This window comes from Trachypithecus francoisi, unplaced genomic scaffold (genome assembly GCF_009764315.1).
Source record: "Trachypithecus francoisi isolate TF-2019V2 unplaced genomic scaffold, Tfra_2.0 Contig01579, whole genome shotgun sequence".
In the NCBI taxonomy this organism is placed as follows: Eukaryota; Metazoa; Chordata; class Mammalia; order Primates; family Cercopithecidae; genus Trachypithecus; species Trachypithecus francoisi.
The window spans coordinates 13,242,190-13,259,472 of NW_022681442.1; the positions used below are offsets into that span (position 1 = coordinate 13,242,190).

At 36.8% G+C, this 17,283-nt stretch overlaps 1 protein-coding gene across 1 annotated transcript in view; it reads right to left on the reverse strand.

Annotated features, from left to right (window-relative positions):
• Positions 1-528: 528 nt before the first annotated feature.
• The window catches only part of LOC117069847 (formin-like protein 18), a 166,459-nt gene continuing 149,704 nt past the window's right edge, over positions 529-17,283 (reverse strand). Inside the window, exons 5-6 of the mRNA XM_033188336.1 lie at positions 1,570-1,671; positions 529-639 (exon numbers count right to left, since the gene is read on the reverse strand). Coding sequence (XP_033044227.1) covers positions 1,655-1,671 — 17 coding nt within the window. The 3' untranslated portion in view covers positions 529-639; positions 1,570-1,654. The remainder of the gene's footprint in view (positions 640-1,569; positions 1,672-17,283) is intronic.

Consider the following 17,283-nt stretch of genomic DNA (forward strand, 5'->3'; position numbering starts at 1 on the left):
TATGCTTCATAAGAGGAACTCAGTAAAGACACGGGTATTGAAATAATTAATATATAAACATTAGGGGTTTCATAAAATATATAAAGAATTCTAGAATTAGAAAGAACTCAAAAAATCATCCAGTCCAGGGCTGGCAAACTTACTCTGTAAATGGGCAGATACTAAATAATCTAGGCTTTGTGAGCCTGATGGTCTCTGTAACAACTATTCAACTTTGCCCTTGTAGTCATAGACAAGAGTAAATTAATGGGTATGTTTGTGTTTCAATAAAACTTTATTTACAAAAGCAAGTAGCAGATGGAATTTGACCCACCAGCAGTATATTGATAATCCTTCATGGAATCCAACTTCCGTATTTTAAAAACCGACACCTTCGGCCTCATGTGGGATGGCAGCTTGCCCAAGGTTAAACAGCAAGTTAAGAGCAAGTGGCAGAGCTGAAGTTGAATTTGACCCTTCCAGCTTCCAGGGAAGTGCTGAATTCATTGTAATGACACATAGATGGTTGGCTGTGTCCAGATGGAAAGCCTGCCTCAGTCTTAAAGCAGAACTGAAATGCTTCATGCATTTGATGTCTATAGAATTGTGATGTGTGGATGACTCCTCACATCTCCAGTGAATAAGTTGCTTTCCAGAGACCTAAGCAGAATCACAAATAATATTTCTTGGGAAAGGAACATGAACATCCTTGCAGTTAACCAAGCATGAAAATGCTCGCCTGAAAAGCCACACATGACTTGCTTCATTAAAGACCATTTCAGTCTTGAAAAACTGCATTTCTATTGAATATTTATAACAAATATGATTGAATAAAAAGAATTTAAAGTGGAAAAAACCCTATGTGTTGTGATTCCAAATTAAATCTTATTTTCATGTTGACAGTGTTTTGTATTCCCCTGGTTTGCATGGTATAAAGAACCATCTTATTACAATGCCCTTTTCCAGCACCAAATAATAAGACTTTCTAGATTAACACTTGAGTCACCAACATTCATTTTCCAATGGGGTTTTCCCCTTTCACATAGTTCATTCTTTTCATTTGGAAGGAAGCGGAAGAAATGAGTCCCTAAGCAATCCTAAATGGGGACGTGGGTCTGGGTCTTTCTCTGTGGATATCTGCATGGAAGGGCTTTGTAATCCTTGCCCTAAAACTGACAGTCCAGAAAGACATGATTGATGAAAGGGAACTGGATGTTTGAGTCAAAATGGACCGTCATTAACTAACTGAACCAAGTAAATGAAATGGAGTTTCCAAGGGGCAGTGGGGCACATTCTTCTTGAAAACATGGGCCCAATGTTCAGGATGTGTTTTACTGAAGGGGGTTGGGGAGTGGTGGGAGCTACTACTTAATGGCTCCCAGCTTGCAAAGGTGAAATAGCCCATACTATATATATAAAAATATATATATACACACACACATATACACACACACACACACATATATACATACACACATATATACATACACACACACATATATACACACACACACACATATATACACACACACATATATACATACACACACACATATATACATATACACACACACACATATATACATACACATACATTTTTTTTTCTTCAACAGTTCTGTGTTGATGTTGATTTGCACATCTCTCACTGAACAGATAGGGTGCATCTTCTCCTGTGTCATGCATTTTCTGGCTCTGAAATCACAAAAATAATACTCACAAATGCAAATAAAATTATGCTACTATAATTGTTTTCTAGTTTAGTTAGGTATTATATATCAGCTTAGAAGTAAATTAAGCTGTATCTTTTCCTACTTTATGTAAGCAAACAAAAATGCACAACATGAAAATCTTACATTTATGTGAAACTATATTTTCATATATGCGTTTCTTTTTGATCAAAATGGTAGATTTTTAAAATACATTGTATCTTTTTATAATACTTCATGTTAGAACTTAGCTCATATGTAATATCAAGTACAACTTTAGAATATAATAAAGATCCATATATTACGGAAATATTGGAGCATACAAGTGTTTTTAAAATAAAAGTTCAACCTCTGCCCTGCCACCAGCCCCCACACAAAAAAAGCTACCATATTGCTTTAGGTCACGGATAACAAAAGCATGAATGATTCAGATGAACACCTTTTGAACTTTTTTCAGGAAGACTTGAGTGGTAAGGTAACTTAAAGTCTTAACCATAATGCATGCAGGTGGCCCTTTCTTGGCCTCAAACATCTTGAAACAGTTTCCGTGCCTAGCAAGGAGGCTCTTGTGTCAGTGTGGCTTGCTCAAGAAGGATGGAAAAAGAGTATGCAAATGAGTGCATATTTATTGGTTCAGGAGCAAGACTTAGAGTTGAGCGGTGCAAAATGTCACTACCCTTTCTTAGAAGCTAGCCAGAGTACATAAAGGGAATAAAAATGCATTTTTCATTATGTTTTACTCACTGAAGGAATTTCTGGCTTTTGTTGTTGTTGTTGTTGTTGTTTTGTAGTAGATGATTAAAGAATACAGGACAGCATGTTATACAAGAATAACAAAGACAAACAATTAGCAAACTATTGAGTTAGAGTGGATCTACTGTGGTGCATGTTTAATTGTAGGACTAAACAAACGCCTGTGCATTGTTAATGGGTGAACATATTGGCTGAGCTATCTGAGCTATTCCTGCTTATAAAATAGAACCTGAAGCAAGTGTATAAGACTTTGTAGTTTGTATTTTTATATTGGCCTTATTCTTTACTCCATGTTATGTTCTTACTTTTGTTTTTCTCCTCATTTATGTTATCTTGAAGTGTCTTATGTACCCTTAGAAGCTACTTTAGCTCCAATTTAGAACTAGAGCTACATATAGTTTGAATTTTACACCATTATGGAAATTTGAAGATGTTATCATTCACTGATAGGCACAAATTATTATAAGAAAATCTGAAGTCATTAGCCCAAATAAAGGATTAGAATTAACAATGAAAGTGAACTTAGAGTATAATTAATGAATTCTCTAATTGCTCTTCCTGTGTTAGTTCATTAAGCCTGACTATTGCGTGGATATTCAGGCATCTGTCTCCAACATCTGTCATCTCATTGATTCCCGGGTTGACTCTGTTGAAGCCTGGGAGGAAGGGTTTGCCTTTCCTCCTTCACTGCTCTTTGCATTTCCCTCCAAAATCTGAACATGCTGTGAAAATGAAAACCTTTCTCTAATATAATTGTCTGACAATGGGCAGAACCACCGTGAGAAAGGTTTAAGACTTCCATGGAAAGGTTGCAGATTATGCTCACTTTAACCTTTGCTGCCATTGATTGCGCATGGTTAACAGCAGAGCAGCTCTTGGCCATGTGTCACCTTTAGGCTCAGAGTTTTACTGGTAATGAGATAGTATATGGGCAGATATCTGCTCAGATAGATGACATTCCCAACCCACAGACTCATTTGTTGGGAACAAGTTCACAGCCAGTGTGTGGGAGGCACCTCATGACCCTCCCCAGCAGAAAGACTCACAATAGGTCTCACTGTGTTCAAAGACTGACAGCATAGAGGGGAAATGAGCTCATCCTTTTCTTGTCTGGTATTCTAGTCCAAACTTTATTGGACTGGTGTTCTAGGTAACCCACTCACTAAAAATTGCAGGAGCAGAAAGATCTAGGTGGGGTGGAGGCACGGAAAAGACAAAAGGTGAGTCACTACCTTGTAATCAGCTTAAGTTCCAGGACTTTGCATTAAAAAGGAATAGTTACTTAGGTAGATACCACTTTAGCTGCAGAGTAGTTGGCTAGCAAAAACAGTCCCAGGATAAGTTCAAAGCTGGAAATGATGTTGGTTGGGGGCAGCATGCTGGGTTAAAACACTTTCTCTGCAGATACAGGTGGTGATTTACGCATGCAATTTAAACGCATTCATATATATATATATATATAAAATAAAGCTCACTGCTATTTTTAAAATAGGTTGACTTCAGCTTGTACCTGCAGATACTTATATGTACACTTGTTCATACTTATATGTACTTACATGTATACTTATATACAGATATACAGATACTTATATGCATACTTGTTCGTGACCATTAGAATTAACAACATATAACATTTGGGATATTTCAGAGTTCCACACTTAACCTTACCCAAAAGATCTAGAAGCGATTGTTTTCAGAGTTCTGGTTGCATGGATTTATTAGCAAATGCTCTTCTGTATGGAAGATATGACTTGCTATTGCATTTCTCTTTTGCAGAAAAGCAAGTCCAACAAATCAGTGACATTATTATAGCAAGAAATTATCTATGGTGCTTCACTTCCCCAGGCTATATTTCAAATTAGTGTGGGGCTATATGGAACTTAGGGAGTGGAAAGACCATGGAATAATCAGGAGATTAAGTTTCCAGTCCAGGTTCTGCCAACAAACAGCCCTATTACCTCAGCAGGTCTCCTCCTTGTTGCATCTTTGTGGAAGAAAGAAATCACTGATTTCTAAAACTTCTTTCCAGATCTGACTTGTTTGGACATTATGTTCTTTCCCCTCTGGAGAAACAAGTGTTATTCCCTGTGGGTGGTGGTGTGAGGAAATCACTCAGAGCGAGTAAACTGCCCTCTTCTCTCCGCAGTGGGAATCACAACTTCCTCTCAACTTAAGTTGATAGTGCTTTTGCATTTTTAAATTCCTATGATGAGAGGTCAGCAAGAAAGAGCCACCTGATCAATCAATTCATCCAGAAGGTCCCAGTTTATCATCTTATAAGAAAAGTACGCTTATTGATTCGTTGGTTTATTTATTTGTTTATTCACTTATTCAACAAATATTTACTAAGTACTCGCTATGGGCCTGTCACTACAAAGAGGATAAAGCAAAGAACAGGAGAGAAGAGTCCCTGTCCTTCTGAAGCTCATGAATGAATGGAGGATGCTTATTTTAAAGCATAAGTAATTACAATAGAGTGAAAGGAATAAAAATGTAAGTAGGTACAGAAAGCGGTGAGAATACTTAGCAGGGGAGTCCCCATCCAATTTAAGGGTCAGGGAAGATGCTTCCCGAAGAGCTGGCACTTAAGCAGAGTCCTAAAGAATGAGGCATAGTTAGTGAGCCTAAGGGAGTCTTGGAGGGAGGGCAGAGAGCGAAAGTCATTTACCCATGCTCTGCAAATCACCTGACACATGGAGGCACCTGTCCCAGGTGATAGGATCTTAATGGGCAGCTCAGGAGAGAAGGGAACACTTTGAAACATGAAAATATGTGAAGTCTGATTCTGCCCTTTGGAGAGACTGATGGATTCAAACAGGATGTATCATACAGGTTCTTACTTACAAGCAATAGAGCTTGACTCTAGAAGATAAACGCACAAAAGGTACTTAGGTAAAAAGAGATTGGGCAGGGCCTTTTTCTTTCAATCAAATTGGAATAAGAGAGACTGATTTTACTCTCCTGAAACAACCAAAAAGCCAACAGAATATCTTCAAAACAGTTTTCGAGATACTGATTATCAAACATTGGAGAACACTGATCCCTGAGAGACGGGTTTATTAATGAGGTGACCCTAGGACTGCCCCAGCTTACTGCCTGGAGTGAGTTTCCAGGTGGTGGTGCAGGACCAGACAACCCGGCAGACTCCCTGATTGAAGAAGTGGAACTGAGAATCTGGGGAGACCAAAGGAGCTGGAGTTCACAAGACAGGGTGCCAGGGAGGAGAGAAGGCACACAAGGAGAATTCCAGAAATCTGCCGAGGACCCCCTGCAAGTATTTAGCTGATGATTGTTCATTGCAGGTGTGTGAAGAAACTATCTAAACTCAGGTAAAAAAAAACAACTGAAAGGATGAGAGGCAACAGCGTCCAGCATACCACAGGATCTGGAAAGTGGTGTGTTCCCACCAGCCAGACTGGACAACTTCCTGGTTCATAGGTCATTAGTTCATAGTGCATTGATAGTGGCGGGAAATTAATGTCTTTAGGCTGATTACAGCCCTGCTGCCACATAACAAATCTTAAAAATAAGACCCAACAGTCCAAACTGTTTTCAAATAACTATGTCACAAAGCAGCTCAAAAATATTTACAGGAATACAAAAATATCAAGCACCCAATAAGGAAACTTATACTGTCTGACATTCAAGTAGAAATAACTAGGCATGTAGAAAAATGGGAAAATATGACCTGCAATGACAAAAATCAATCAAAAGCAACCTGGACTGACAGATGTTACAAGTAGCAAACTAGAATACTCAATTATTGTATGTATTCCATATGTTTAAAGAATTAGGCAGAAACATACATGGAAGATATTTTTAAAATACTCAAATTGAGGTCCTAAAAAGAAAATCTACAATGTATGAGATGGCAAATACATTGTATGGGATTAACAGAAGATTAGAACTTGCAGAAAGAAAGATCAGTAAACTTGAAGATATACCCATAAAAACTTTCAAGATAAAGCACAGAAGGAATTTTTTTTTTTTTTTAATGAAAACAGCATTAGTGAGCTGTGGGACTTTCAAGGCTTAATATAACTAGAACTGGAATTTTCAAAGAGCAGGAGGGATGGGGAACAGAAAAAAATATTTGAAGAAATAATGTCTGAAAAGTTTTCATGGAAACTGTCAATCCAGAGAGCCAAAAAGCTAGACAAAACACAAGCACGTGAATCATGAAGAAAACCACACCCAGATACATCATAATCGCATTGCTCAAAAGTAAAATTGTTTTAAAAACTTTTCTAAAAAGTAAAAAATTCTCAAAAGTAGTCAGAGGAAAAATAAAATGATGCTACATACAGAGGAATAAACATATGGATTCTAACAGATTTCTTGTCAGAGCAACATGTTTATAGAGCTGAAAAACAAATCTATGAACCCAGAGTTCTGTACCATAAAAATATCTTCACAAACAAAGGTAAAATAAAGGCTTCTTCGGAGTTTTCAGAAAATACAGATTTTCATCAAGGAATGAAAAGAAGAGGATATGGTATCTACATAGTTAAATTTTTTTTGTTTTTAAAATATTTTTAAACAACCATTGACTATTTAAACAAAAATAGTTACAATGTAGTATGGATTTGTAACATCTGTGAAAGTAAAATTTGTAGCAATAGCCAAGGCTTAAGAAGGGAGAAATGGAAGCATCCAATTAAAAAAAATCTTATAACATATGTGAGGTCATATAATATCACTTGAAGGAATAGTATAATAAATCAAATATGTATACTGTAAACCCTAAATAAATTAAATATGTATAGTATAAACCCAATCATAAAGATGACAACAAAGAGTTACGGCTAAGAAACCAACAAAGGAAATAAAAATTGAATAACAAAAATATTCAATTAATCCAAGAGAAGACAGAAAAAAAGAGAGGAAAAGGGAGCAAATAACTGAAGGGATAAATAGAAAACAAATAGCGAGATGACAGATTTAAACCTAACTATATCAATAAGCACATTAAATGTAAGTGATGGAAATGCCTTAACTAAAAGCAGAAATGATAAGATGGGATATACTGCCTATAAGAAGCACACTTTATACATAAAGACACAAAAAGGTTAAAAGTAAAAGGATGGACAATATATACTATGCCACACTAAACAAAAGAAAGTTAAAGTGGCTATACTAATATTAGACACGGTAGATTTCAGATCAAAGAATATTACCAGAAATAATGAAGACCATTTTATAATTTTAAAAGGGTTAGTTCATTAAGGGACGTAATGACTCTAAATATTTATGTACTCAATAACAGAGCTTCAAATTATATGAGCAAAACTGATGGAACTGAAAAGATAAATTAAAAAATCCAAAATGATAGCCACAGATTTGAATACACCTCTGTTACTAATTGGTCAAAGAAGTAGACAGACAATCAATAAGAATATAATACAGAATATCTAAATATTATCAACCAACTTGATCTAATTGGCATTTATGGAACACTCCACCTAACAACAGCATAATACACATTATTTTTTAAGGACATAAATTACATTTACCAAGGACTATATTTTGAGCCATAAAAAGTGCTCAAAAAATCCAAAAGAATTCAAGCCGACACAAAGTATATGTCGAATTTATGTCAAATAATTTCATTTTATTTGACCAAAATGAAATTAAATTAGAAAACAATGACAGAAAATATTTGGCAAATCACCAAATATTTAGAAATAACATACTTCTAAATAAACCCACTGGTCAAAATGAAATAAAAAAGGGAAATTAGAAAATAGTTTCACCTGAATGAAAATCTAAATACAACATATCGAACTTTGTGAGATGCTGTGAAATAGTACTTAGAGATACAGTCATCATTAAATGCATATGTGAGAAAAGAAGAAACATTTCAAATTAATGACCTAGTTTTTCACCTTGGAAAACTAGCAAATAAAACACACAGTAAGAAGATGAAAGGAACCATAAAGATTGGAGCAGAAACTAATAGAATAAAAACCAGAAAAACAGTAGAGAAAATTAATGAACCAAAAAATTAGTTCTTTGAAAGGGTCAATAAGATTGAAAAATCTCTAGCCATGCTGATCAAGAAAAAAGTAGAAAACACAAATTACCAATATTAGAAATGAGAAAGTTAGGTGATATCACTATAAAATCTACAGACATTAAAAGAATACTAAGGAGATTTTATGAACAATTTTATGTCAATGAATTCAACAGCTTAGAAAAAAGAAACAAATTCCTTGAAAGATACAAACTATCAAAACCTACTCAAGAAGAAATAGATAAACTGAATATCCCTATGTCTAAAATGAATTTGTAGGTAAAAATCTTCCCACAAAGAAAACTCCAGGCCCAGGTGGCTTCACTGGAGAATTCTACATTAAAGAAATTAATAATAACAATGCTAAACAAAGTCTTCCAGAAGATAGAAAACAAGGAAATGCTTCCTAACTCATTCTATGAGGCCAGCCTTACCCTGATAGCTAAACCAAAGACATTATGAGAAAAGAGAACTACAGACTAATACTGTTGTTAATATGGATGTAAACTTTTAAACAAATTTCAGCAAATTGAATCCAATAATATATTGAAAGGGGTAATACATCATGTCTATTACATAAGGTTTTTTATGTAACATTAAAAAAGCAATCATAATTCACCACATGAATAAACACAAAAGAAAAATCATTTGATGATCACAACACATGCAGAAAAAGCATTTGACAAAATTCTACAGCATTCCTGTTTGCTTCTCCATAAACATTAAATTATCTGTAAACTAGGAATAAAAGGGAACTTCCTCAAGCTGTTCAAAAAAATTTGCTGAAAACCTGCAGCTAACATTATATTTAGTGGTGAAGGACCGAATGTTTTCCCTCCAAGAACAGGAATGAGACAGGAATGTGTACTCTCCCCGCTTCTATTCTACATTTATTGGAATTTCTAACAAGTGTAATAAGTCAATATGTGATATAAAAGTCATCCAGATTTAAAAGAAGTAAAACTGTCTTTATTTGCAGAAGACATAATGATCTGAGCAGAAAATCTGATGAAACGTACCTAAACATTACTACAACTAACAAATGAGTTTAGTAAGCTTGTAGGATGCAAGATCAATATGCAAAAAATCAATTTAAATATATATTATGTATATTTTTACATAACTACATAAATACATAAAAATATATTTACATATCTATATATAAATATATAATATAAAAATATAAATATATATTATATAAATATACATTTATATATTAATATTAATTTATATAACATAAATTTAATATATAATATAAAATTAATATATATTTAATATATAAATTTAATATATATTTATATATAACATGACTTTAATATATAATATAAATTTAATATATATTTAATATATAAATTAATACATACACCCTAGCAATTAAAATTATAAAAACAATACCATTTATAATAGCATTATATAACATGAAATAGAGAGAGATCTGGCTAAAGATCTATCCCTAAAGAGAGCCTGACTAATGCAGATGTTAAAGACCCGCATACTGAAAACTATGGCTGAAAGATATTAAAAGAGACTTAAATAAATGGATATCATATGCTCATTAATCAATAAGTGAAATTATATTTTCAATTGTTTCCTTAGTTCATCTACAAATTCAATGCAATCCTAATCAAAATTCCAGCAGATGATTTTGTAGAAATTGACCAACTTATTCTAGAAGTTCGTATGAAAACATGAAGGATCTGGAAGAGCCAAAAGAGCTATGAAAAAGAAAAACAACTTTTGAGTACTAACACTGCCTGACTTAGGACATATAAAATTACAGTAGTCAAGACACGGTGGTATTGACATAAAGATTGAAAAAGAGACAAATAGAATAGAGTACAGAGCTAGACCTTCACATATCCAGACTACTAATTTTCAACAAAAGTGCAAAGGTAATACTGTGACAAAAGGATAATTTCTTTTTTAAATGGGTCAGAGCAACCGGATATGTATTTGCCAAGATAGGTAAAACTTTGAAAAAATAACATAGGAGAAAACTTTGTAACCTTGGGTTAAGCAAAAAATACTTAGATACAATGCCAAGCTTAATTCAGAAAGGAGCCAATTGATAAACTAGACTACATCAAAATTTAAAACTGAAAACTTCTAGGGCAGAGCAAGATGGCCGAATAGGAACAGCTCCAGTCTCCAACTCCGAGCGCGAGTGACATAGAAGACCGGTGATTTCTGCATTTTCAACTGAGGTACTGGGGTCATCTCACTAGGGAGTGCCGGACAATCAGTGCTGGTCAGCTGCTGCAGCCCAACCAGCGAGAGCTGAAGCAGGGCGAGGCATCGCCTCACCTGGGAAGCGCAAGGGGGAAGGGAATCCCTTTTCCTAGCCAGGGGAACTGAGACACACAACACCTGGAAAATCGGGTAACTCCCACCCCAATACTGCACTTTAAGCAAACGGGCACACCAGGAGAATATATCCCACACCTGGCCGGGAGGGTCCCACGGCCACGGAGCCTCCCTCATTGCTAGCACAGCAGTCTGCGATCTAACCACAAGGCAGCAGCGAGGCTGGGGGAGGGGCGCCCGCCATTGCTGAGGCTTAAGTAGGTAAACAAAGCCGCTGGGAAGCTCAAACTGGGTGGAGCTCACAGCAGCTCAAGGAAACCTGCCTGTCTCTGTAGACTCCACCTCTGGGGACAGGGCACAGTTAACAACAACAACAACAACAAAAGCAGCAGAAACCTTTGCAGACGCAAATGACTCTGTCTGACAGCTTTGGAGAGAGCAGTGGATCTCCCAACATGGAGGTTGAGCTCTGAGAAGGGACAGACTGCCTGCTCAAGTGAGTCCTTGACCCCTGAGTAGCCTAACTGGGAGACATCCCCAACTAGGGGCAGTCTGACACCCCACACCTCACAGGCTGGAGTACACCCCTGAGAGGAAGCTTCCAAAGTAAGAATCAGACAGGTACACTCGCTGTTCAGCAATATTCTATCTTCTGCAACCTCTGCTGCTGATACCAAGGCAAACAGGGTCTGGAGTGGACCTCAAGCAATCTCCAACAGACCTACAGCTGAGGGTCCTGACTGTTAGAAGGAAAACTATCAAACAGGAAGAACACCTATACCAAAACCCCATCAGTACGTCACCATCATCAAAGACCAGAGGCAGATAAAACCACAAAGATGGGGGAAAAGCAGGGCAGAAAAGCTGGAAATTCAAAAAATAAGAGCACATCTCCCCCTGCAAAGGAGCGCAGCTCATCGCCAGCAATGGATCAAAGCTGGTCAGAGAATGACTTTGATGAGATGGGAGAAGAAGGCTTCAGTCCATCAAACTTCTCAGAGCTAAAGGAGGAATTACGTACCCAGTGCAAAGAAACTAAAAATCTTGAAAAAAGAGTGGAAGAATTGATAGCTAGAATAATTAATGCAGAGAAGGTCATAAACGAAATGACAGAGATGAAAACCATGACACGAGAAATACGTGACAAATGCACAAGCTTCAGTAACCGACTCGATCAACTGGAAGAAAGAGTATCAGCGATTGAGGATCAAATGAATGAAATGAAGTGAGAAGAGAAACCAAAAGAAAAAATAAGAAAAAGAAATGAACAAAGCCTGCAGGAAGTATGGGATTATGTAAAAAGACCAAATCTACGTCTAATTGGGGAGCCTGAAAGTAAGGGGGAAAATGGAACCAAGTTGGAAAACACTCTTCAGGATATCATCCAGGAGAACTTCCCCAACCTAGTAGGGCAGGCCAACATTCAAATTCAGGAAATACAGAGAACGCCACAAAGATACTCCTCGAGAACAGCAACTCCAAGACACATAATTGCCAGATTTACCAAAGTTGAAATGAAGGAAAAAATCTTAAGGGCAGCCAGAGAGAAAGGTCGGGTTACCCACAAAGGGAAGCCCATCAGAATAACAGCAGATCTCTCAGCAGAAACTCTACAAGCCAGAAGAGAGTGGGGGCCAATATTCAACATTCTTAAAGAAAAGAATTTTAAACCCAGAATTTCATATCCAGCCAAACTAAGTTTCATAAGTGAAGGAGAAATAAAATCCTTTACAGATAAGCAAATGCTTACAGATTTTGTCACCACCAGGCCTGCCTTACAAGAGACACTGAAGGAAGCCCTAAACATGGAAAGGAACAACCGGTACCAGCCATTGCAAAAACATGCCAAAATGTAAAGACCATCGATGCTGGGAAGAAACTGCATCAACTAACGAGCAAAATAACCAGTTAATATCATAATGGCAGGATCAAGTTCACACATAACAATATTAACCTTAAATGTAAATGGACTAAATGCTCCAATTAAAAGACACAGACTGGCAAACTGGATAAAGAGTCAAGACCCATCAGTCTGCTGTATTCAGGAGACCCATCTCACATGCAGAGACATACATAGGCTCAAAATAAAGGGATGGAGGAAGATCTACCAAGCAAATGGAGAACAAAAAAAAGCAGGGGTTGCAATACTAGTCTCTGATAAAACAGACTTTAAACCATCAAAGATTAAAAGAGACAAAGAAGGCCATTACATAATGGTAAAGGGATCAATTCAACAGGATGAGCTAACTATCCTAAATATATATGCACCCAATACAGGAGCACCCAGATTCATAAAGCAAGTCCTTAGAGACTTACAAAGAGACTTAGACTCCCATACAATAATAATGGGAGACTTCAACACTCCACTGTCAACATTAGACAGATCAACGAGACAGAAAGTTAACAAGGATATCCAGGAACTGAACTCATCTCTGCACCAAGCGGACCTAATAGACATCTATAGAACTCTCCACCACAAATCAACAGAATATACATTCTTCTCAGCACCACATCGCACTTATTCCAAAATTGACCACATAATTGGAAGTAAAGCACTCCTCAGCAAATGTAAAAGAACAGAAATTATAACAAACTGTCTCTCAGACCACAGTGCAATCAAACTAGAACTCAGGACTAAGAAACTCAATCAAAACCGCTCAACTACATGGAAACTGAACAACCTGCTCCTGAATGACTACTGGGTACATAATGAAATGAAGGCAGAAATAAAGATGTTCTTTGAAACCAATGAGAACAAAGATACAACATACCAGAATCTCTGGGGCACATTTAAAGCAGTGTGTAGAGGGAAATTTATAGCACCAAATGCCCACAAGAGAAAGCTGGAAAGATCTAAAATTGACACTCTAACATCACAATTAAAAGAACTAGAGAAGCAAGAGCAAACACATTCAAAAGCTAGCAGAAGGCAAGAAATAACTAAGATCAGAGCAGAACTGAAGGAGATAGAGACACAAAAAACCCTCCAAAAAATCAATGAATCCAGGAGTTGGTTTTTTGAAAAGATCAACAAAATTGACAGACCGCTAGCAAGACTAATAAAGAAGAAAAGAGAGAGGAATCAAATAGACGCAATAAAAAATGATAAAGGGGATATCACCACCGACCCCACAGAAATACAAACTACCATCAGAGAATACTATAAACACCTCTACGCAAATCAACTAGAAAATCTAGAAGAAATGGATAATTTCCTGGACACTTACACTCTTCCAAGATTAAACCAGGAAGAAGTTGAATCCCTGAATAGACCAATAGCAGGCTCTGAAATTGAGGCAATAATTAATAGCCTACCAACCAAAAAAAGTCCAGGACCAGATGGATTCACAGCTGAATTCTACCAGAGGTACAAGGAGGAGCTGGTACCATTCCTTCTGAAATTATTCCAATCAATAGAAGAGGAGGGAATCCTCCCTAACTCATTTTATGAGGCCAACATCATCCTGATACCAAAGCCTGGCAGAGACACAACAAAAAAAGAGAATTTTAGACCAATATCCCTGATGAACATCGATGCAAAAATCCTCAATAAAATACTGGCAAACCGGATTCAGCAGCACATCAAAAAGCTTATCCACCATGATCAAGTGGGCTTCATCCCTGGGATGCAAGGCTGGTTCAACATTCACAAATCAATAAACGTAATCCAGCATATAAACAGAACCAAAGACAAGAACCACATGATTATCTCAATAGATGCAGAAAAGGCTTTTGACAAAATTCAACAGCCCTTCATGATAAAGACGCTCAATAAATTCGGTACTGATGGAATGTACCTCAAAATAATAAGAGCTATTTATGACAAACCCACAGCCAATATCATACTGAATGGTCAAAAACTGGAAAAATTCCCTTTGAAAACTGGCACAAGACAGGGATGCCCTCTCTCACCGCTCCTATTCAACATAGTGTTGGAAGTTCTGGCTAGGGCAATCAGGCAAGAGAAAGAAATCAAGGGTATCCAGTTAGGAAAAGAAGAAGTCAAATTGTCCCTGTTTGCAGATGACATGATTGTATATTTGGAAAACCCCATTGTCTCAGCCCAAAATCTTCTTAAGCTGATAAGCAACTTCAGCAAAGTCTCAGGATACAAAATTAATGTGCAAAAATCACAAGCATTCTTATACACCAGTAACAGACAAACAGAGAGCCAAATCATGAATGAACTTCCATTCACAATTGCTTCAAAGAGAATAAAATACCTAGGAATCCAACTTACAAGGGATGTAAAGGACCTCTTCAAGGAGAACTACAAACCACTGCTCAGTGAAATCAAAGAGGACACAAACAATGGAAGAACATACCATGCTCATGGATAGGAAGAATCAATATTGTGAAAATGGCCATACTGCCCAAGGTTATTTATAGATTCAATGCCATCCCCATCAAGCTACCAATGAGTTTCTTCACAGAATTGGAAAAAACTGCTTTAAAGTTCATATGGAACCAAAAAAGAGCCCACATTGCCAAGATAATCCTAAGTCAAAGAACAAAGCTGGAGGCATCACGCTACCTGATTTGAAACTATACTACAAGGCTACAGTAACCAAAACAGCATGGTACTGGTACCAAAACAGAGATATAGACCAATGGAACAGAACAGAGTCCTCAGAAATAATACCACACATCTACAGCCATCTGATCTTTGACAAACCTGAGAGAAACAAGAAATGGGGAAAGGATTCCCTATTTAATAAATGGTGCTGGCAAAATTGGGCTAGCCATAAGTAGAAAGCTGAAACTGGATCCTTTCCTTACTCCTTATACGAAAATTAATTCAAGATGGATTAGAGACTTAAATGTTAGACCTAATACCATAAAAACCCTAGAAGAAAACCTAGGTAGTGCCATTCAGGACAGAGGCATGGGCAAGGACTTCATGTCTAAAACACCAAAAGCAACGGCAGCAAAAGCCAAAATGGACAAATGGGATCTAATTAAACTAAAGAGCTTCTGCACAGCAAAAGAAGCTACCATCAGAGTGAACAAGCAACCTACAGAATGGGAGAAAATTTTTGCAATCTGCTCGTCTGACAAAGGGCTAATATCCAGAACCTACAAAGAACTCAAACAAATATACAAGAAAAAAACAAACAACCCCATCAAAAAGTGGGCAAAGGATATGAACAGACATTTCTCAAAAGAAGACATTCATACAGCCAACAGACACATGAAAAAATGCTCATCATCACTGGCCATCAGAGAAATGCAAATCAAAACCACAATGAGATACCATCTCATACCAGCTAGAATGGCAATCATTAAAAAGTCAGGAAACAACAGGTGCTGGAGAGGATGTGGAGAAATAGGAACACTTTTACACTGTTGGTGGGATTGTAAACTAGTTCAACCATTATGGAAAAGAGTATGGCAATTCCTCAAGGATCTAGAACTAGATGTACCATATGACCCAGCCATCCCACTACTGGGTATATACCCAAAGGATTATAAATCATGCTGCTATAAAGACACATGCACATGTATGTTTATTGCGGCAGTATTCACAATAGCAAAGACTTGGAATCAACCCAAATGTCCATCTGTGACAGACTGGATTAAGAAAATGTGGCACATATACACCATGGAATACTATGCAGCCATAAAAAAGATGAGTTTGCATCCTTTGGAGGGACATGGATGCAGCTGGAAACCATCATTCTTAGCAAACTATCACAAGAACAGAAAAACAAACACTGCATGTTCTCACTCATAGGTGGGAACTGAACAATGAGATCACTTGGACTCGGGAAGGGGAACATCACACACCGGGGCCTATCATCGGGAGGCGGGAGGGGGGAGGGATTGCATTGGGAGTTATACCTGATATAAATGATGAATTGATGGGTGCTGACAAGTTGATGGGCGCAGCACACCAACATGGCACAAGTATACATATGTAACAAACCTGCACGTTATGCACATGTACCCTAGAACTTAAAGTATAATAATGAGAAAAAAATAAATAAATAAAAATAAAAAATAGGAAAATAAAACAAAAAACAAAAAACAAAAACTTAAAACTTCTGCTGTTCAAAAGACATTACCAAGAAAATGGAAGAAAGAAGCCACGGACAGTAAGAAAACATTTGCAAATTATTTATCTAATAAAGTACTTGTATACAGAATATATAAATAACCCTCAAAACTCAATAATTAAAAAAACAAAAAAAATGGGCAGAAGATTTGAAGGATACTTCATTAAAGAAGAAATACAGTGAGGAATAAGCACATGGAAAACGGCTGACAGCATTCCACAACAGAAAAATGCAAATTAAAGCTGTGATGATACACCACTACAAATCTATTAAATTAAATTAAATTAATTAAAAGACTATGCGCAATGGTAGTGAGGAGGTGAAGAAATTAGAACTCTCATACAATGGTATAACTGATGTGGAAAATAGTTTGCCAGTTTCTGAAAACATTAAATATCCACTTAGTATATGATCCAGCCATTCCACTACTAGGTATTATTTATCCAAGAGTGACAAAAGCACATGTCCACAG